We start from the raw sequence: 23,017 nt of genomic DNA, 5'->3' as shown, positions 1-23,017 counted from the left end.
AAATACATGGGATGGGCAGCTGTTAGCCTTGGAGCAATAATTCCTGAAAATTAACCTTTCCCTGCTGACCCCCCCACCTGTGTAGCCTATTATATAACTCACCTCCATCACCAGATAGACAGAATTTGCCATCTCCTGTAAAATGGAAAGATGACGATTAGAAATAGCAACATTTTCATACATAATATTTGTGCGTAAGATGCCAATATCTGGTTCGCAAGCCTTTCTGGCTGTGGTTTTTAAATGGTTTGCCTATTTCCCATTGTGAACTGCTATGTCTATATTTTCCATTCATCATGGTAACGTCAACTGTCACAACGTAGTTACACACTCTGACCATTAGGCTGGTGTCTTGGATTAAGACCAAAACACCAGGCGGCACGGTGGCACAGTGGTTAGCACTGCTGCCTCACAGCGCCAGGGACCTGGGTTCAATTCCCGCCTCAGGCGACTGACTGTATGGAGTTTGCACGTTCTCCCCGTGTCTGCGTGGGTTTCCTCCGGGTGCTCCGGTTTCTTCCCACAGTCCAAAGATGTGCGGGTCAGGTGAATTGGCCATGCTAAATTGCCCGTAGTGTTAGGTAAGGGGTAAATGTAGGGGTATGGGTGGGTTGCGCTTTGGCGGGTCGGTGTGGACTTGTTGGGCCGAAGGGCCTGTTTCCACACTGTAAGTAATCTAATAAAAAAAAACCCATAAGGAATAGGAAGATGAGGTGGCCATTCTGCCCCTCAAGCCATTCAGCCCCACCATTCAATAGGATTGTCACTAATCTGACGTTCCTCATGTCCAATTTCCTGCTTTAGCCTGCGAAGTTCCTTTCTCTCTTTCTAATCATGTTGACCATCTTGTGTGTAGAAAAATGTCATTCATTTTTGCACAACATCACGGTCAAGTAAAGTTTACAAAAAGTTATAAATCATCCAATTTGCTTGTTTTCACTTTTGAACACTCCACTGCTGGAGGGGCGGGGGGGATTTTGGTTGGGTTATTAACCAACTCCTACCATTCACTACCTGTCTACTGATTTTTTTTTTGTTAAATTAATTTGAGACAAAGGCAATGTGCAAATTCTACATTTGTTGCCTGTTCCTAATCAGGCTTGTGAGTGTGGTGGTCAGTGAGCATCTTGAATGTAACGAAGCAGCTTGCTTGGCTATTTCAGAGGGCAACTGAGAAACCAGCCACATCTGGAGTCACACATAGGCCAGAACGGGTAAGGCTGGGTACCCTCTGGGTAAAGATAAAGATAACGTCAGAGGCTTTCTGGAGAAGCTCCACTGCGTTGATCCTGGATTTGGAGGGACTCTCTTGCGAGGGGAGGTTGAGTAGGTTGGGGGTTTGGGTTTGGGGCCATCCTGCCACAGTCTCAAAGGGAAGACTGTGCAAGGTTACAAGGAGGAGATGGGCAATGACACTTAGGCACCAGAGAGAGACAGCACAGACACAGCACAACGAGTTAATGACCTCCCTCTTGCATGGGTATAACTTGGTGATGGGGAAGGTGGCAGAACCACCAATGTCCACCCCTCTCCCCCCCCAACTATCCAGAGGAAGGGTCCTCAGGGACTGTCTTATCAGGAGAGTTGGAGTTGGTTGGCCCTGTGCTCAATGGAATTTGAAAGAATGAGAGGTGACCTTAGTGAAACACAAGTTTATTTAGGGAGTTGACAGTCTAGGACCAGATGGCATCATCTCAGAGAAAGGAGTCCCATATTAAAGACAATGATGAGGGGGAATTCCTTCTCTCCAAGGGGAGTGAATCTGTGGAATTAATTAACGTAGAGAACTGTCCAGACTGGGTCATTAACTGTGTTCAAGACTGAGATAGACAGATTTTTATTCAGGAAGGGAACCCGAGGTGATGGGGAGTGCAGGATGAGCAGATCAGCCTTGACTGCACTAACCCTACGGCAGCAAAGAACTCGATGGGCCAAATGGCCTACTTATGCTTCCACATCGCATGACCCTCTGGTCTTTACAGTGACATTAACTGGCTGCCAGATGGGGGCTAACTGAATTAAATACAAAAAACAGATGCCATTGTTAGATTACGTGATCTCAAGACATGCACGTGAACTTTCACCTTTCTGTGGGTTTGGCAGTAACATGATAAGAGGAAGAGCTTCAGGAAGGTGTGAGTAATTGCCTCTCTTTGTTACTGATTGCCTGTGGTTGTTATACATGTGGGGAGTTTGTACCTGCAGAGCCTAAGAACCACTGCTGATTAAAATTAATTCTTGAAGCTGCAAGGATGGAATGGTAGAGTCCGGATACAGATTGTCAGTATTTTTTACTGGCTGAGCTCTAGCCTATCCAATGCTGATGATCACAGCATATACGTGCTGAAATAAGGACAAGGAGAGGGAACTGTATAAACCTCCCAGCTGCATCAAGGAAGGTCACATTGTACGCTCGAGATTCAGTTGTTATTAACCACAAGATTGTTTTTTAGAGAGGGTGCAATTGCAGGATTGGATGTGTATTACCAAACTACATTTATATAGCACCTTTCATGTAGCAGAGCCACAAGTCATGAGATAAGAGTGTATTATCTAAATAATGTTTGACACTGAGCCATACAAGAGGACAGTGGGTGACCAGAACGTTGGTCAAAGACATACGTTTTTAAGGGCAACTGAAAAGAGAAGAGAGAGGTCAAAAGGTCGAGAGGCGTCGTGATGCAATTCTAGATTGTAGGCCCCAGGCAGCTGAAGGCGGAGCATTCAAAATCAGGACACACAATCTATCACCTCGAGAGAAGGGCAAATCCATCATAGAATTGGAGGGGCTGGAGGAGGGTTACAGAGATACAGAGGGGTATTAGGGAATGGAGGAGGTCACAAAAATAGTGTGGGGTGTAGTGGCAGGAGGAGGTGACAGGCTTAGGGGCTGGAGGCAGGTCACAGAGTTAGGGAGGAATACAGGTGCTAGAGAAGGTGACAGAGATAAGGAGGGGTGTAGGGGCTAGAGGGGGTTACAGAGATAGGGAGGAGGTGTAGGGGCTGGAGGGGGTTACAGAGATAGGGAGGGGGTGTAGGGGCTAGAGGGGGTTACAGAGATAGGGAGGGGCTGTAGGGGCTAGAGGGGGTAACAGAGATAGGGAGGGGGTGTAGGGGCTAGAGGGAATTACAGAGATAGGGAGGGTTATACGGGCTGGGAGGACGTTACAGAGATAGGAAGGGGGTGTAGGGGCTGGAAGGGATTACAGAGATAGGGAGGGGGTGTAGGGGCTGGAGGGGCTTACAGAGGTAGGGAGGGGGTGTAGGGGCTAGAGGAGGTTACAGAGATAGGGAGGGGGTGTAGGGGCTGGAGGGAGTTACAGAGATAGGGAGGGGTCATGGGACTGGGGATGGGGAGTGGGGGTTGACCGAGATATGGAGGAGTGCAGGGTTGGAGGGGGGGGGTTAAGATAATACCATGTAAAACCATCCACTGGGTTGATATTACATTTGAAAGCGAAATGTCTCTTGCTTCACCATCTTTAATTAAGTTTACTGCCTACTCTGCACATAGCACCCAAAGCCAGGCATAGCTTTCACTGTCGTCTCTTCTGAATTTGGACAGGTACGTGGGTACGACAGGGATATGGAGCAAACACATGGAAATGGGACCAGTTTAATTTGGGAAACCTGGTTAATATGGATGAGTTGAACCAAAGGGTCTATTTCTGTGCTTTATGACTCTGTATGGGCTAGACTGGTTAAGGATGGCAGATTTCCTTCACTGATGGACAAGTCGGCCGGTGTTCTATTCATAAACTCTCTTGGCCAGTTGATAAAAACTGATTTTTAAAAACGACATTGTACAGAGATTAGAGCATTTACCAAACCAATCAATGATGAGCATTTTTGCAACAGTACAGACAGATTACCAAATCCTCACGATGTCATCTCAATGATGCTGCTCCAAGACTGAGATAAGGGGAAGGGAGGAGGTATGTTTGTGGCATGAGCAAGCAGGGAATTGTTGGGCCGAATGGCATATTCTTGTGCTGAATATAATGTTCATTTCTAAGTTGCCACAGATTTGGCTTAGATATTTAACTAATACAAACAAACCTCGAGTTCCAATGTTATCAAGAAGATTGGAGGGGTCTTTCTTTCCCACAGTATCACAGAGAAATGTTCTGATAACAGCCCTAACTTACTGATCTACCTAATTCAGAGTAAAGCAAAACCAGTTACACAAAGCAGGACAATAGTTCAGGGTGCCTAAACGTCAATAGAATTAAAACTTGGGCAAGGTATCAACAAAAAGCTGTGAGCTACCTCTCTGAAAGGTATAAACTAGTCCCATTTGTCTGCATTTGGCCTCTGTCCCTCGAAGGAGAAAGTGAAGTCTGCAGATGCTGGAGATCAGAGCTGAAAATGTGTTGCTGGAAAAGCGCAGCAGGTCAGGCAGCATCCAAGGAACAGGAGAATCAACGTTTCGGGCATGAGCCTTCCTGATGAAGGGCTCATGCCCGAAATGTCGATTCTCCTGCTCCTTGGATGCTGCCTGACCTGCTGCGCTTTTCCAGCAACACATTTTTAGTCCTCTCCCTTGAAGCTTTTCCAATCCACATGGGAGCAGCATTCCAATTAAGGTTTCATTGTTAAGTAACTTGAGATCAAGCAGGATCTCACTGGATAGTGACATGGCTTGAGGAGCTAAATGGTCTCCAACCTTCCCAAAGTGGATCGGAGACATTGAGATTAGTAACCTGATGTCCCATCCTCCAAAATTAATTAATGTCAATTAATAGAGGCGTTAGAATGCTTTATCACACCTCCCACAGAGACTTTGGCCATTCCAACCTCACTTTATGATACAATCATAGAGTATTTATTTCACAGAAGAAGACCATTTTAGCTCATTGTGTCAGCGTTGGCTCTATGCACGAACAATTTCACTGGTCCCACTCAGTCCCCCTCTCTCTGGTGCTAATCAATTTGTTTCTCTTCAGTTGCTCCATCCTTTGGAAAGCGATGTTAAGCCGGTATCTAGCACCCTACACTGGAATCCCATCGCAATCTTCTGACATTGTGAATTAAATTCTCCTCATTTTCAAATCCTTCGGTAGCCACCAGTAATTCCCATCAGTTTTACAATCAAACAATGTCAAATTGCTTAGCACAGCTCTCTCAAAGCTCTGGGATTCTCTCCTTAAAACTCTTTAACCCTTTCACTCTTTCTTCCTTTGACTTATCTCTTTGATCAAGTTTTTAGATAATGCAATGCTCATCATTTCTCCTTATGCGTTTATGTTCTTTGGTAACTCTCCAGTAAAGTACCTGGGATGCTTTTATAACTTTGATGACTGCACAATGTTCAACACATTTCATGGCTCCTCAGATACCAAAGCAGCCCAGGTTCATATGCAGCAAGGTCTGGATAATATCTGAGCTAGGGCTGATAAGAGGCAAGAAATATCTGCGCCACACAAACGCCTCGTCATGCCAATTGCCAACAGGAGAGAATCGAACCTCAGCTCTTTGTCATTCAATGGTGTTACCAGCACTAAAACCCCCACTATCAACATTGTAAGGATTACCATTGACCAGAAACTGAACTAGACTCACTACATAAATTATAAGAACAGGTCAGAGGCTGGAAATACTACAGTGAGTAACTCATCTTCTGACTCCCCAAAGCCTGTCCACCATCGACAAGACACAAGTCAGGAGTGTGATGGAATACTCCCCACTGGTCTGGATGGTGCAGCCCTAACAACACTCAAGAAGCTTGATATCATCCAGGACAAAGCAGTCCAGTGGATTGGTATCACGCCCACAAATATCCACTCTGCTCAGCAGCAGCAGTGTGTACCATCTACAAGATGCACTGCAGAAATTCACCAAAGATGCCTAGAGAGCACCTTCCAAACCCAAGACCATTCCATCTAGAAAGACAAGGGCAGCAGATACATGGGAACACCACCCCCTGCAAGTTCCCCTCCGAGCCACTCACCATCCTGACTTGGAAATGTATTGCCGTTCCTCCACAGTGGCTGGGTCAAAATCCTGGAATTCTCTCCTTCAGGGCATTATGGATCTGAACATGGACTGCAGAGGTTCAAGAAGGTGGCTCAGCCCATCTTCTCAAGGGGGCAACTAGGGACAGGCAATAAATGCTGGCACCAGTGGCAACCATAGCCCAGGAATTAATGTTAAGGAGTTGCTATATAATTGCAGGTTGTTTTTTTATCTGACGTCAGTGGGGATGGGGATACAGTACAGCTATTGACTGCAGAGGGGAATATGATTCATAAGGATTTTATTTTATGGCAGAAGACACTGTAAATCATATATTGGGGTTATGAAAGAACTGCTGTGGTGCTGCGGTAGTGTCCATACCTCTGGGCCAAGAGGTCCAGGTTGAAGTCTTATCTGCTCCAGAGGAGTGCAATAGCACCTTTGAACAGGGTGGTAAAAAATCTCTTCCAGGTTTGCAATCATCACAGGGCCGCTACTGTTTGATGATGGAGTGCAGCAGACTGCGGGAGTGGGGACTTTCCCACCATTAAGCAAACAGGTTGTCAGTTCAGGGAGAGGGAGGGGGATGTGGTGCAGGCTACAACCTCCATTTGTTCAGCTGGCTTTTCCCAGGTCATACAATCAGCAGTGAGAGTGCAGCTCCCTCGCTTATCACCAGCCAGAAATAAAACACCAGGCCATTGTTCGAACAAAAATTACACACAAACCATCTGGCTCAAACCAGGCAGTCACCATGTTTTCTGATCACTTCCAGGGGAGTATAGATAAACAGCTTGTGGGTGTGGTTGACTTGGGATCAAAGATCTTCCTCAGTGTGAGAGCTACCATGGCCTGCAATATCAAAGTAAACACAGCCTCTGTGTGTTTGCTCTCATTTCAGGGCCCACGAACCCAAAGTATCACACTCTCATCTACTGCTATCGCAAAGTTGTGGAGTCAAATCCCGCTCCTGAAACTTGAGCCCAACATTTATGCTGACACATATACAATAGCACAGAAGCCAAAACATCCCCACTGTGCTGGCTAATATTTACCACTCAACCAACAGCACTATGAACAGATGGTCTGTCAATTGTTAAAAAAAAATTTACAGGGTGTTGGAATCGCAGACAAAGTCTGCATTTATTCTCCATCCCCCAATTACCCTTGAAGCGAGTGGCTTATTAGGGCCATTTCAGAGGGCAGTTTAAGGGTCAAGCAAATTGCTGTGGGTCTGGAGTCACATATAGGACAAACCAGGCAAGGACGACAGATCTCCTTCTTAAAAGTGTGCCAGTGACCCAGAAGGGGCTTTATTTTATTCCAGGAACACCCTGGGTACTGTTACTGAAATTTTATTGAAATTCTTCAGTGTCCATGTGAGGATTTGAACTAATGTTTCTAGATTGATAGTCTAGGCCTTTGGATTACCAGTCCATTTCTTTTTATTATCACATTGGGATCTTATGGAATGATTTGCCCCACCCTGAAGATGGTGAGAAGTGGAAATAACTCGCTGGGTTTGTCCTGAACAGAATCTTTTTCTCACCAACTCAGTACTAGGAGAGAATCTCCACGGGTAACCTTTGTGACTTGCCAAAGTAGAAGCCCTTCAGTGGTCAATTAATGGCTGCTTGAAGGTCTCAGGTTACAATCTCTTCACTCTTCTCCTTCACACTCACTCTCTCTCTGCCACTGCATCCATCAAGATTCATGTTCTGCCCACTCCCACTGTCGTTGACTATTTCTTCTTCCTTCACTCGCTCTCACGCACTGAATTCCCTCACTGACCCTGTATGGTCTCTGTGCTGCCTACTCACACTCCAGACACCTCACCACTTCCTTTCCCCCATCGGCACTAAAGCCAAAAGCCGTACCAGACTCTCGCATTTCACTCAATCTTTCCCCTTCCCTTATTCCACCTCGTTTCCTCTGCACACAGGCAAGAGTCACATGCTGCGGTATTCCTAGCCTCTGAGTATTGATGGGTGTGTACTAGAGACTTGATCGACGGAAATCTGGTGCAGTCAGTCCCCTGTGATTAGGTGGGCACCTACCATCTCCCCTTCAACACCCCCCAGACGCAGCACAGGCTGGAAGCTTGTGGCTTAAGCAATTGAAAGGAATTCATGCCAAGGATGAGCAGCTGTGAAGGCGAGACTGCAGTTCCTACGCCTTCAACCCTCCCCCAAGTGAACAATCACAAACATCAGACAATTAACAAATGTCTCCTGAACTTTCAATGGCATTTAGTCAGGCCCAGAAAACAAACAACAAGCAGATTGAAACCAAATTACAATCATCTTCTCTGCATGTAGATGGACCATGTTCCATCATGTACGTAGCAAATTATTACACAGAATACAAGAGCAATTGTAAGTCACAATAGAGGGAGACACAAGGATGGCAAGTATAATCACAGCTTAAGCTTATCTGTATTAGAACAGCTTAAAGGACACATTCAGAGCTACAGGAAATCCAGGTCATTTGAAGTCTGCTTAGAATAGGTTCCTTAGAATATATTTAGAAGTAAAGAAAGAAGCTCTCCATTCCAAATGCAGCTAAGACTTTGTTTATAACCTACTTTTAGTTTGAGGAGTTGACAGTGGATGAGTTACAATTTTGTGAAATGGATGAATTGCCAAGATAGTGAGCCATGACCTCACAGGGGGCTACACAGGGCTCTTCCTGCTCTTACAAAACCAAAGGAGCGAAACACAAACAACGCCCAGCTGCATGGACATTGTTAAAGTCTTGCTTCACAAAAAGAAACAAATCAAACTCAATTTAATTGGAAACAAAACCAGAAATTGCTGGAAAAGTTCAGCAGATCTGGCAGTGTCTGTGAAGCGAAATCAGAGTGAATGTTTTGGGTCCAGTGACCCTTCCTCAGATCTTTCTTTCTAGTCCTGAGGAAGGGTCACTGGACCTGAAACATTAACTCTGATTTTTTTCCACAGATGCTGCCAGACCTGCTGAGCTTTTCCAGCAATTTCTGGTTTTGTGTCTAATTTACAGCATCCACAGTTCTTTCAGTTTTAAAACTCAATTTAATATGGAGCTGGATAAGGGAATCTGGTGGAGGGAGTGGATGTTTGTGAATATGCTGCCAATCTAGCGGGGGCTGCTTTGGCCTGGATGGTGTCAAGCTTTGAGTATTGTTGGGGCTGCATCCATTCGGCTGGGGGTTGGGGTGGTTGGGTTGGGGCATGTTGGGGTGAGGTGGTGGCATTTGTAGGTGTGAAGGAGCACTGTAAAGGACAAGACACAGAGAAGGCAAATGAGCTTAGTGAGGGAATTCCTGGAGAGCTGGAGGAAGGACAAAGGCCAATGTTCAGAACGAGCCAGAGGTGGAGAAATAGAGAGGTCTGAGAGTGGTCTGGGGCTGGACAGGCTTAGAGGGTCAGTGGAGCAGTATTGCAGGGGGAGAGGGGGGGATGCAGGTCGGGGGGATGACAATTTGAAATGAAGGTACTGATGGAATGAGCAGGAAAACAAGGTTCACGCTGAGGGGATGTGTTCAAATGACATCGGCAGTGTCAATGTGGGAGTGATTGCCCTGGCAATTGAAGATTTAGGAAACATTTGCGAGGGGCAGTTCCTTTAGACTCAGTACAGGTAATTTTTCCACTTTAAATCACACTCAGATATTGCATCGGAGGTGAGCAACTGCAAACCATAGAGAGCAGAACAGTGCAGCACAGAAACAGGCTATTCAATCTGTCATGTCGGCATAGATCATGATGAAAGGTTTGATTCCACATGATATCACACAACTGACACATGGCTGAATATTGCTGGCTGCTGAAGAGGGAGCGTATCCATCATACTCAGCTGCTTAGAGCAATAAAGACTGAGAAACAGTGAAGGGCCAGTGCTTTATGAGACAGTTTCTACACACTGGAACATGGCTAAGAAACCAGGAACAGAGCATGAACCCTGCTCTAAGCACAAGGTTCTAATGAGGACAGATACTGGTTTGGTTAAAGACAATCTAATTCTACTTTCGATATTAACATTAGCCCTAATCCATTGCTGTGACACATCTCTCAAACATGTGGGCAGAATCTGATAATTAATGAAAACTGTCCACAACCAATGAATTACTTTCAGAGTGCATTTCCGGTTGTAAACTAGGAGATGTGAAAGCCAACTTGAATGCAACAAAGCACCATTAACACAATTAATAATCTGTTTTAATAAAGTAGGCAAGAGACAACTTGTGTCCAGGACATTAGTGGATACGCTCCTGCTCTCCTTTGAATGGTTTGAAGGGATTTATTTTACATCGACACAACAGTGTGACACTCCCTCAGCACTGACCCTCCGACAGTGCGAAGTTCCCTCAGTGCTGACCCTCCGACAGTGTGCCACTTCCATGCACTGATCCTCCGACAGTGCGGCACTCCCTTTAACACTGACCCTTCGACAGTGCGGCGCTCCCTCAGCACTGACCCTCTGACAGTATGGCACTCCCTCAGTACTGACCCTCTGACAGTGCAGCACCCCCTCAGCACTGACCCTCCAACAGTGCGGCACTCCCTCAGCACTGACCCTCCAACAGTGCGGCACTCCCTCAGCACTGACCCTCCAACAGTGAGGCGCTCCCTCAGCACTGACCCTCTGACAGTGCGGCACTCCCTCAGTACTGAACCAGCATTTTGCTTGGTTATCTGGAGTGTGTCCTTTCCTGGAGTGTGTCTTAAGTCTTTGACCTTCTGATTCAGATGTCAGAGGGTGACCTACAAAAGTCGAAATCAGCACACAATTTTGCAGTACCCAGTGAGGAATCTGAAGCTACCATCGGGATTCAATGATTGAACATTAAACATTTACATATCAGTAGAGTGTACACACCAGTATTGGAACATCACAACAACAACTGGTTCCACGACCCATGCTGGTCTATCGGAAACCGGAATTGCAATTAAATTACAATTTGCTATAAATTCTGTGTCTTACAACCTTATACTCCACAACTATCTGATGAAGAAGCATCACTCTGAAAACTTGTGCTTGCAAATAAACCTTTTGGACTATAACCTCGTGTTATGCGATTTTTAACTTTGTCCACCCCAGTCCAACACCGGCACCTCCAAATCAAGGGAAATGAATGTCAATTGGGAACTGCCATAAAGATGGTTCCAAAAAATAAACATGAATCTACAGAAGAAAACATCTTTGCACTGATTACTCTCCCTGGTCAGGTTCTAAAACACATACACACAACACCCCAGTAATTGAAATTCTAGGATACTTCAGGGGTTAAGTTATGAGGAGAGATTATACAAACTAGTCCTAGAATTTAGGAAGTTAAGGGGTGATCTGATTGAAGTCTTCAAGATATCAACCAGAAAAGACAGGGTCAGATAAAGAGAAACTATTTCCCCTGGTTAGGACTTCGAGAACTAGGGGCACAGTCTGACAATGAGGGCCAGAGCGTTCAGGAGAGATGTTAGGAACCACTTCGACACACAAAGGGTGGGAGAGGTCTGGAACTCTCTTCCATAAACTGCAGTGGATGCTGGATCATTTTAAATCTAAGATAGATACATCTTTATTTAGTGAAGGTGTTAAGGGATATGGGCCAAAGGCAGTTATATGGAGCTAGGGCACAGATCAGCGAAGAACAAGCTTGAGCGGCTAAATGGGGTCTACTGCTATTCCCACATTCCTTACCTGAAGATAGAATTTAATTCACAGCACAGAAATGAGACAATAACTAAACAGGTAGCAAATTCTAATTTTACTTGGAGCTTTAACAAGTTATAGATTAGAGAATTCAGCACCATTTTCCTTGGGTGACAGAGGTACACAACTTCATGAGGGATCCAGACAGAGAAAAAAACTGCCAAAAGATGCAAACAATAGGGGTGCAGCAGAAAGTGTAGGTCATCTCAATCTACATATTGATGGGCAAACCACGTTGGCAACACTGCAAGGAACACAAAAGCAGACTGTAAGAGCTTCCATGTGAATGCAAAACGAAAAAAGATTATTAAAGTCAAATGTAGATCCCTCACTGTCTGAGTCAGGAGAACCGATAATAGAGAACAAAGAAATGACAGAGCAGCTAAATAACTACCTTTGTTCCGTCTTCAAGGAAGAAGACAGAAAAGAACTGGCCAGAAATGCCAATCAAATAAAGGTCTTTTGTGCAGAAGAATTGAAGGAAATTAGTGCTTGTTAAAAAGTAGTGATGGAGAAACCAATGTGGCTGAAAACTGATAAATGCCTTGGACCTGAAAATCCACATCACTGGGCAGAAAAGGAGGTGGGAGTGGGAATAATGCATGTGTTAGTTGCTGTCTTAAACTGTCTGCAGATTTGGGGCAGCAAGTGTAACCCCACTGTCTAAAAAAGGAGGGAGATAGAAACCAGAAAATTACAGACCCCTTAGCCTGATATCTGTCATAAGGCCCATGCTGTCATCTATTATAAAGCATGTGATAACATTACACTTAAAAAATATCAACAGTATTACGCAAAGTCAACATGGATTATTAAATGGAAATCATGTTTGACAGGTACACTGGAGTTTATTGAGGATGTGTCTGTGCCATACGCCTCATGACTCATGAGGGACAGCCAGTGTTTGTGGTGGATGTGAATTTTCAGAAAGTTATGGCTAACTTTTCACAAAAGAGGTTAATTCATAAAATCCAAGCACATGAGATTGGGGGTAATATACCTGTATTGGGAAAAAGTGAGGACTGCAGATGCTGAAAAATTAGAGTTGAAAAGCACGATGCTGGAAAAGCACAGCAGGTCAGGCTGCAACAGAGGAGCAGGAGAGTTGATGTTTTGGACATAAGCATGGACTGAGAATGGCTAATATACAGGAAACAGAACAGGAATGAATGGGTCCTTTTCAGTGGAAGATGGTGACCAGTATCATAGGGTTTTGTGCTTAGGCTCCAGTTATTCATAATATATATCAACGACTTGGATGATGCAATTGAATGTAATATCACTGACAATACAAAACTATGCAAAAATGTGGCAGCACAGGTTTGGAGGGCCGAAGGGCCTGTCCCTGTGCTGTATTGTTCTCTGCTGTTCTCTGTTCTAACTAGCTGGAAGTGTGAGAGGTGATGAAGGTTTAAAGGGGCTTCAGGGCAATTTAGACAAGCTGAATGATTGGGCAAATATGTGGACGAGGGTTTGTGGGGACACAGTCCCACAATAGGGAGTGAATGGGAGAATGGTGTTGAGATGGAGGATCAGCCATGATCATGCTGATAGGGTTTGATGGGCCAAATGGCCTACCACTTGCTCCTATTTTCTATGCCATGCTATGAGTAGTTAAGATTGAGAACGCACTGCCAGAGAATGTATTGGAGGCAGGTTCATTCATTGAACTCCAAGGCAGTTAGACTGTTACTGGGAAAGGAACAACGCTCAGGAATAATGGTGAGGAAGCAGATGAATGGCATTCAGTCAATTGCTCATAGAGAGAGAGAGAGAGAGAGAGATGATGTGAACATGATGGGATTAATGGCCTCTTTCTGTGCTCTAACAATTCTGTGATGGTCATCTCTTCAGTAAACAGTATATGTATGTAAACACTAACATGGAACCAAATAAAGACATCAAACTCCACACTGCACAGTTCCCACTCCATTAAATTCAAGTGATATTGGGCGTTTGTAATTTTTGACTTCTGCAAGAAACTTACCAAGGAAACTCCAACTGCTCGTTGTTGCTGTTTCCACTCTGCACAGACCTCCCCTTACTCTTCTCCCTCTCACCCTGTCATCATCTTCACCTGTTACTGTCTCCCTCAAGCATTTATCCAGCTTGCTCCTTCAAGGCAACTGTACAACACAGCTCATCCCACACCACACCACCCCCCCGACCCCTCTCCTCTGGGTAGGGGGGTGGGGAGCAGGCCTCGCTGTTTCCCCACCCTCAGGGCTTTCTGAAAGGTTTGTCCTAAAATCCCTGTTAGTCACGTCCCTCTCATTCCCATGGCCCCGATTCTGTCCTCCCCCACAAAGGGGAAACATCAACATTTACCCCAGATTCTCATTAGCCAGGGGAATCTCAGGTTATTCGGCAGAGATGGGAATGTGGCATTCAAAAGGAAACAGATCAACCATGATCTTATTGAATGGTGGAGCAGGCTCAAGGGGCCGAATGGTCTACTCCAGCTCCTATTTCCTATGTTTGTACTAACTCTTTCAGAATGTTAATGATCTCTGTCAGGTCACTCTTCAGCCTTTTCTTCTCTACAGGAACAAAGGGCTCTGCCTGGTCTCCCACGCTGTGATCACACTCTCAGTTCACATTCTCTGACTTTTACTTTTTAATTCGAAAACCAGATTCCATTTGGGACCTGGAACTAAAACAAAACTGTCACAATGAAAGAGGAAACATGTGCCAGGGCTGGAGAGTTTGACCTATAGGGAGAGGCTGAATAAGCTGGGGTTGTTTACCTGGAGTGTCAGAGACTGAGGGGTGACCTTATATAAGTTTATAAAATCATGAGGATCAGGGTTAAGGTGAATAGGTCTTTTGCCTGGGTTGGGGGAATCCAGAACTAGAGGGCACATGTTTAGTGTGAGAGGGGAAAAATTTAGAAGAGACTTAAGTGGCAACTTTTTCACACATAGGGTGGTACGTGTATGGAATGAGCAGCCAAAGGAAGTGGTGGAGGCTGGTACAACTGCAACATTTAAAAGGTGTATGGATGGGTATATGAATAGGAAGAGTTTGGAGGGAGATGGGCCAAGTGCTGGCAAATGGGACTAGATTAATTTAGGGTATCTGGTTGACATGGACAGGTTAGACCAAAGGATCTGTGTCCATACTGTGTCCATACTGTACATCTCTATGACTCTATGCTTTTTAAATAAAAGCCCCTCCCTTGGTGAGACTTGGATCCTGGGAGCCTGTCCTCACTCTGGGAGACAACTTCATTCAAACTGTATCTTTCATTGATGTGACACGCAAAGATCAGCATTGAGGGGGTAATGAATCTCCATGAACCCACCACCTTCTACTTCCATCTGGTTTCACAGAGAAGCTGTAAGCAATTCCTTTCCTGAATCCACAGGGATCCAGAGATATGACGAGAACATGAGACAATAGGATTGAGAAACTTATCAGCCATGATTGAATGGTGGAGCAGACTCGATGGGCTGAATGGCCTAATTTCTTCTCCTATGTCTTACAGTCTTTGTTTTAAGATTACAGAGGGATTTGATGGAGAAGAGATGAAGTAGGTATTGTCACTTGAGAGAGTCAAAATAATGTTTTTTAATTCAATCATGCAATGATGCTTGGTACATAGAACATTAACAGTGCAGTACAGACCCTTCAGCCCACGATGTTGCACCGACCTGTGAAACTAATCTGAAGTCCATCCATTCTACTCTTTTCCATTTTCATCCTTTTTTTTATCTAATGACCATTTAAATGCTCTTAAAGTTGGCGAGTCCACTACTGTTGCATGCTCATCCCTAACTGTCCCAAGGACAGCTAAGGTAAAAGTCAACCACATTGCTATGGGTCTGGAGTCACATGTAGGCCCAAGACCAGGTAAGGATGGCAGTTCCCTTCCCTAAAGGACATTAGTGAAGCAACTGACAACAGTTTCATGGTCAATATTTGACTCTTAATTCCAGCTTTTTATTGGATCCAACCCCCACCATCTGCCTTAGCAGGTGGGGAACCCAGGTCTCCAGAACATTATCTGGGTCTCTGGGTTAATATTCTGGTGATAGTTCCACTAGGCCATCACCTTGCCTGCAGAAGACCATCAATTATAAATCCAGTCAGAGATTTAGAAGTCTCTGTCCCCCGAGTGCAGTGAAAATGTGGAACATTCTGTTACATTTGACTGAGATCCTCAACAATTCTATAACACTGTTCGCTGATTCCGCCCCTCCATCCAGTATCAGCTGTAATCCACCACAGCTCATATATCCTTGCACACACTAAATCCCATTCCCATTGCCTCTCTGCATCTGTGTCTCATTATGGTGCTGTGAAGTTCAAAGCACTAGACCAATGGTGCATTATTGTTACATTTTAGTCCCCAAAATGACAAAAACCCAAAGCCCCAGAAACATTTAATTTCTATCTAGAGTGTCCCAGTTTCTTCAGAGTGGGGTCACAGGTAGATGTGTTGAAGAAGTAATTTGCTTTCATCAGTCACAGCTTTGAGTACAGGAGTTGGGATATCATGTTATGTGTAAGGCCACATTTAGAGTTCAGTACACAATTCTGATCACCCTGCTGTAGGAAGGATGCAAAAAAAAAATCCACAATGATGTTACCAAGACTGGAGGGTTTGAGTTAGAAGGCTGGGTTGAGTCATTTTTCACCAGAGTATAGGAAGCTGAGGGGTGACCTCATTGAGGTTTATAAAATCATGAGGGGATAGATAAGGTAAATAGCTAAGGTCTTTTTCCCCAGGGAAGGAGTGTCCAAAACTAGAGGACATTGGTTTAAAGTGAGGGAGGAAATATTTAAAAGGGACCTGGGGGCCAACCTTTTCACACAGAGGGTATATAAGCGAGCTGCCAGAGCAAGTGGTAGAGGCAGGTAGGTACAATTACAACATTTAAAAGATGTTTGGACAGATACATGGATAGGAAAGGTTTAGAGGGATATGGATCAGACTCAGGGAAATGGAACTAGTTCAGTTCAGGATCTTTGGTTGGCATGGACAAGTTGGGCTGAAGGGCCTGTATCACTGTATGACCTCTACAAAGTCACACTTTAAACTCCTACATTTTTATTTTGCACTTGTCGGAAAGTGAGCATTCTTCTATTCACCACATATTCTGATGTGGAGCAAAGTATTAATGACACAGGTGTAAAATTCTAACATTTATTTCAAATTTTCAAAATCAAAAACTTTCTGATCGTGCCCTGAGCTAATTTGTTGTGAGTATGAAAGATTACAGTACGGTGCTGACAATTGAACATGGCATCTCAGGCAAACTGAACGTCTGAGGGTGCACTCTGTACAGCTCCCACCCCATTAATCTCAGCAGTGATACTGTGAATGTGTAGGTGGCAGATTCCAGATGAAGGGCTTATGCCCGAAATGTCGATTCTCCTGCCCCCGGATGTTGCCTGACCTGCTGTGCTTTTCCAGCACCACACTCTCGACTCTGATCTCCAGCATCTGCAGTCCTCACCTTCTCTGAGGTGGCAGATTGTGACTGATGTAGTGGAGTGGCTAAAATCAGCCAGAGTCGGAGGAGCACAGATATCTCAGAGGCTTAAAGGGCTGGAGGAAGTTACAGAGATTTGGAGATGCAAGGCCAGGGATGGTTTAACCACGATGTAAAACTGCAAAATTAACAAGCTTGAAGGGCGGCACGGTGGCACAGTGGTTAGCACTGCTGCCTCACAGCGCCAGGGACCTGGGTTCAATTCCCGCCTCAGGCGACTGACTGTGTGGAGTTTGCACGTTCTCCCCGTGTCTGCGTGGGTTTCCTCCGGGTGCTCCGGTTTCCTCCCACAGTCCAAAGATGTGCGGGTCAGGTGAATTGGCCATGCTAAATTGCCCGTAGTGTTAGGTAAGGAGTATATGTAGGGGTATGGGTGGGGTTCGCTTCGGCGGGTCGGTGTGGACTTGTTGGGCCAAAGGGCCTGTTTCCACACTGTAAGTAATCTAATCTAATCCCATGAAGTAATCTAATCTAAAAAAAGCTCCCATTAAGCACAATACACTAGACATACGCAATGGTGAATAACAATACTGATGCTTTTTGTGAGACTCTCGCTGACTAGAATCCAAAACCTTCAGAGACCTTCATATCAATGCTGTGATGTAAATTGTGCAAAGCATTGCAAAGATATTCAATTTGTACTTTCCAAATAATTGAGTAAGGACTTGGAAAGGATAACAAATTGCAGGTGGAGTGGGACTAATTGGATAGACCTTTCAAAAGGACAAGGACAGCAGATACATGGGAACACCACCCCCTGCCGCACGTCATCCTGCCTTGGAAATATATCGCAGTTCCTTCAGTGTCACTGGGTTAAAATCCTGGAAATCTCTTGCTAACAACATTGTGGATCTAACATACACATAGACTGTAGGGGTTCAGGAAGGCAGCCCACCACCTTTTACAGGACTGTTTGATATGGGCAATAAATGCAAGGCTTGCCAGCAATGTCCATATCCTCTGAAAGAATAATTTAAGAAATAGCTGGCACAGGCACATTGGGTTGGACAGTCTCCTGATGTGTGACAAATGGAAAGAAATGCCTTCTGGTCTCAGTGAGTCATTATCTCCATGAGCGTCATTCGGTAAAAATCACAGCTTATTTTGACAAATGGCACAAACGTTATGAATGTTTGGCTGCAGTTGTTAAATCAGAAAACATCACCCCAGCTAAAACTTTGCACAGATAAACAAAAGAAATGTATTATGTGCAATCCTCAACAAAGAGCGAAAAGACCCAACTTGCATAAAATTTACAACACAAAATTCAGCCCAACATGTCCATGCAGCATCGCACTACACTCTGCAAGTTTTGCCTTTTCAGATGAGACAGTAAACCAAGACCCTCTCTACTCTTTCATGTGACATAAGGATTCCAAAACTATTCAAAAGAGAAGGGAGATTCTTCCTGGTACGGTGAGGTGTCCAATCTGATGATTATAACATTGCTATGTGTGGGATCTTGTTATGCATAAACTGGCTACTTCCTTTCCCTCGTTACAACAATGCTGGCACCAATTATTTCAGTAGCGAGTTTTGAGAAGATTTGTAGCTCAGGTTGAGGTTCTGAATGACGTTTTGTCACCATACTAAGTAACATCATCAATGAGCCTCCGGATGAAGCACTGGTGATATGGCCCATTTTCTATTTATGTGTTAAGGTTTCCTGGCGTTGATGTCATTTCCTATGGTGACATCATTTCCTGTTCTTTTTCACAGGGGGTGGTAGATGGGATCCAAGTCAATGTGTTTGTTGGCAGAGTTCCGGTTGGAGTGCCATGCATGCGTGTCTCGGTTTGGCTTGTCCTAGGATGGATGTGTTGACCCAGTCAAAGTGGTGTCCTTCCTCATCTGCATGTAAGGATACTAGTGAGAAAGCGTCATGTCATTTTGTACTTAGTTGGTATTCATGTATGCTGGTGGCTAGTTATCTTCCTGTTTGTCCAATGCAGTATTTGTTACAGTTATTGCAAGGTATTTTGCAAATAGCAATAGTTTTGCTTGTTGTCTGTATAGGGTCCTTCAAGTTCATTAGCTGCTGTTTTCGTGTGTTGGTGGGTTTGTGGGCTACCATGATGCCAAGAGGTCTGAGTAGTCTGGCAGTCATTTCTGAGATGCCTTTGATGTAGGGGAGAATGGCTAGGGTTGCTGGACGTGTTTTATCTACTTATTTGGGTTTGTTGCTGAGAAATCTGTGGACTGTGTTCATTCGGTCCCTGTTCATTTTGTACAAACTGTGTATAGGTGATTTTCCTCTGCCCTTCGTAGTTCCTCTGTTGATCCTAATTACCACCCTGAGAAAAAGACGTCACCACAGGAAATGACATCACCGACCCAAAAAAATAAACACATAAATAGAAAGCGGGCTATACCACCAGTGCTTCATCTGGAGGCTCACTCATGATGTTACCTAGTATGGTGATGAAACGTCTGAAAACAAACCTACATCCATTTCTGTAGCTTTAAAGCAGTTTCAGATGATCCAAGGACACAAAAGGTGCTACAAAAATGTACTATTTTCCTGTTTACATATCCACTTATTTTCCTTTTCCAACTTCCCCTTAAATCACTTTGACCACTTCCCATGGAGTTTCCAGTAAAAGAGGGTTCTCCTGAACTTCTGGATTAATGAGGGAGTGTCTTTTATTCAGGGCCCCTAGTTCTATTCTTTGCCTTTGTCCCAGGAACTAATATAATGTTCAGGAGGTTACAAGCAGTTCAAGCAAAAGTGCAGCTCTGGTTATTTTTGGTACCAGCTAGTACAGTACATGCAATGGGTAACCTTAGTCATGATTCCTACAAAACTGTCACATAGGGAGACCCTGGTTTGCCCAATCAACCCCGGCTCTGTTTGCAACAGCCCATGTTACGTGTTGCTACATGGGCGCGCACAGCTGCCCTGGGGGTTGTAGTTCTGCGCGAACCCGAGCCCCATTGTAGCAGAAGGAGCAATGGACTACATTCCCCAGGAGCCTCTGCGAGAGGTTGTCAACCCCTTGCGCAAGCGCAGTGGAGTTCCGGGCCCTGGGAAAAAGTATCAACAATCGATCAGCTGTTGGCTCCCTGCGCATGCGCGAACCCAAAACAACACAAACCAGAAGATTCTTCGACAAAGATATTCCAGAGGTCGGGGGTCAATAATCCCAATCAAACCAGGGGCAGAGGGGGGTAATCTCATCAATCCAAATACAGAGGGTAAATATCCCAATCAAACCAGGGCCAGAGGGGATAGTCCCATCAATCCAAATACAGAGGGTAAATATCCCAATCAAACCAGGGCCAGAGGGGATAGTCCCATCAATCCAAATACAGAGGGTAAATATCCCAATCAAACCAGGGCCAGAGGGGATAGTCCCATCAATCCAAATACAGAGGGTAAATATCCCAATCAAACCAGGGCCAGAGGGGATAGTCCCATCAATCCAAATACAGAGGGTAAATATCCCAATCAAACCAGGGGCAGAGGGTAAATATCCCAATCAAACCAGGGGCAGAGGGGTAATCCCATCAATCCAAACTCCAGGGTGCAAATAATCCCAAACACATCAGAGGCATATTAGAATATTTGTTCCAGCAATCTTCCATCCCTTTATGAACCATTGAAAACCAATTTAATCCAATCCTTAGAAAGGCCTATAAATTACCTGTTTGTGATACACAGATTACCATGAAGGTATTTTCCTCATTAACCTGTTCAGAGATGTTATAACAATCTCGACCAGGTGGGATTTGAACCCTGATCCCTTGGTACAGAGCAAGAGACACTATCATTGCACCACAAGAGCCCTCTTTTATCACTGTGAATAAGTGCAGTGTAAATTATCTGGATCTGACCCTCAAACTAAATTACAAATAAAATTAGGACATTCTCTATTTTAAAAAAAACACTTGCCTAAAATAAGAAACTTTGGCTTTGACTTTATCAAAAATAGCATGCAAATACCTGAAAGTCATACAACGCCACAATATTGTCATGTTTCAGTTCCTGGAAGAGAACATAACACCACAGGATTAATCGGCTAAACTTCACTAGCATTCCTGATGGTAGCACTGACTGTATTATTGCTAAAAATCGAAAAATTAGAAAGCATCAAATGAAGCGATGTCCTTACCTTCAATATTTTAATTTCTTTTCCCAGAAGGGTTTGTGACTTTGCTAGGTTTTTCTTGTTGATACATTTAATGGCAACTTCCCAGTCGTGTTTCTGAAATAAAGTTTGTAATTGCTGAAATCAGTTCGATTTCTTCTATTGGAAACAAATAGCACCCTCCCCATTTTTCCGTGCACCTGGGGACGGGTAAGAAGTATGGCATATGTGAGGTTAATTTTTATTGAGGATTGAGTGGACACGTACAGGGCGAGCTAAAACAAAGAACTGCTGGAGATCTCAAACAAACAAAAACAGAAATTGCTGGAGGAACTCAGCAGATCTGGCAGCATCTGTGCAGAGAGACAGAGTAACCTTCTTCTGAACTGTTCATATTAACGTATGCTGCTTGACCTGCTGAGTTACCCCAGCAATTTCTGTTTTTGTTTTGCTGTACAGATTGAGCTGTGAGATCCTGCTGTATAAAGCTGACTGGGGGAAATTAGCCTCAGCAGCACTGCAGAACCTCAGGGCCGTGTGAAAGCAGACTTGCCCTAACTTGTCCCGGCCTGGTGCAGACAAGAGTGTCCTCCAAACGCTCAGTCAATAATGCGACCGGGCGAAATTCAGACACTTCTCGAAAATATTAGACAGACATTCAGTGGAAGTGCAGAAAATCTGCTGCAATCCGAGAAAGCAAGTCGAGAAGGAACAGAAAGATCCAACACGGATGGACAGTGTGTCCAAGACCCGCAGTATCCCTCCTTGGGGGACACTGGCCACTGAAATTTACCTCGATGTAACGGCCTTTGAAAACTACAGCGAAAGCCCCATGCCCGATCAGATCCTGTCGGTTGAATTCGAATTTCCCCACACTCTCCATCGCCTCTCCTCTCAATACTTCTTTTGTTTTGTTTTGCTGAAATTATTTGGTGCTCTGGTTTATCTGAATTCCTCTCTCCCAGTTCTCAGCCACGCCAGGGAGGTTCCGATTAGGGATTGGATGGAGCAGGGCAGATCTCTGGGCAGTCAGACCAGAAAGCATCCCTCTCTCCTGCCATGTCCAGGGGCTGTTGCTCTCTCTCCGCCGATGCCTTTTCGTACATTGTTTTTTTTTGTAGTAACAGGTCGATCTGCATCTCCTGAGTGATCAGAGTTGGCTGGCGATTCTCAGAGCCCTCTTTGTCTCCATGGTAGACTGCAGTATGTATATATGTGTATGTGTGTCTGCAATCCCGAGCTGGAGGCTGTTTGTATACAAAGGACAGCTGAGATACCGAGGTAAAGAGACAGACTCCTCGCTGGTTACTGTTCCAAAGTATTCTGCTACACTGGGGGAGAAAAAGGGGCCACGTTTCCACTGAAGTCGATGTGCACTCTGCCAGCAAGCTGATCCCACAGTATCTGAGCTCTCTCTGGGCGAGAAACACTCCCGACGATGAGACAAAGAACCCTGTTTGTTATTTTCCTCTCTCTCTGTCTTAGCGTTTCTGGAAACGCGCAGGCGCTTTTTCTGTGTGTCAGCCCCAGCCTGCTCTCTCTGTTTCTCTCTGTCGCTGCTGAGCGGAAACTGCAGCAAAGTCAACACAGCAGCTGGACTGTTTAACTCTTTCCCTGCAGACACACACGCACCCAAATTTCAACAGCAAACCAGATTAACCACGCGTAGCTGGCCCAAAGAAAGAGTCCATTCGGCCCGTCTCGTATGTGCTAGCTCTTTATTCATTCACGGGATAGCAGGACCACTGGCGAGGCAAGCATTTGTTGCCCATAAGGCAGTTCAGA

General features: G+C 44.8%; 1 protein-coding gene across 6 annotated transcripts in view; it reads right to left on the bottom strand.

Moving 5' to 3' along the window:
• Positions 1 to 22,773, bottom strand: part of ulk1b (unc-51 like autophagy activating kinase 1) — a 101,567-nt gene extending 78,794 nt beyond the window's left edge. For all 6 annotated transcript variants that reach the window (XM_060843373.1, XM_060843372.1, XM_060843374.1 and 3 more), the window contains exons 1-4: positions 22,026 to 22,773; positions 21,257 to 21,349; positions 21,088 to 21,129; positions 103 to 135 (exon numbers count right to left, since the gene is read on the bottom strand). In XM_060843373.1, coding sequence (XP_060699356.1) covers positions 103 to 135; positions 21,088 to 21,129; positions 21,257 to 21,349; positions 22,026 to 22,115 — 258 coding nt within the window. In that variant the 5' untranslated portion in view covers positions 22,116 to 22,773. The remainder of the gene's footprint in view (positions 1 to 102; positions 136 to 21,087; positions 21,130 to 21,256; positions 21,350 to 22,025) is intronic.
• Positions 22,774 to 23,017: the final 244 nt, after the last annotated feature.

Source organism: Hemiscyllium ocellatum, chromosome 24 (genome assembly GCF_020745735.1).
Source record: "Hemiscyllium ocellatum isolate sHemOce1 chromosome 24, sHemOce1.pat.X.cur, whole genome shotgun sequence".
NCBI classification, from domain to species: Eukaryota; Metazoa; Chordata; class Chondrichthyes; order Orectolobiformes; family Hemiscylliidae; genus Hemiscyllium; species Hemiscyllium ocellatum.
This window is presented reverse-complemented; position numbering and strand designations above follow the sequence as displayed.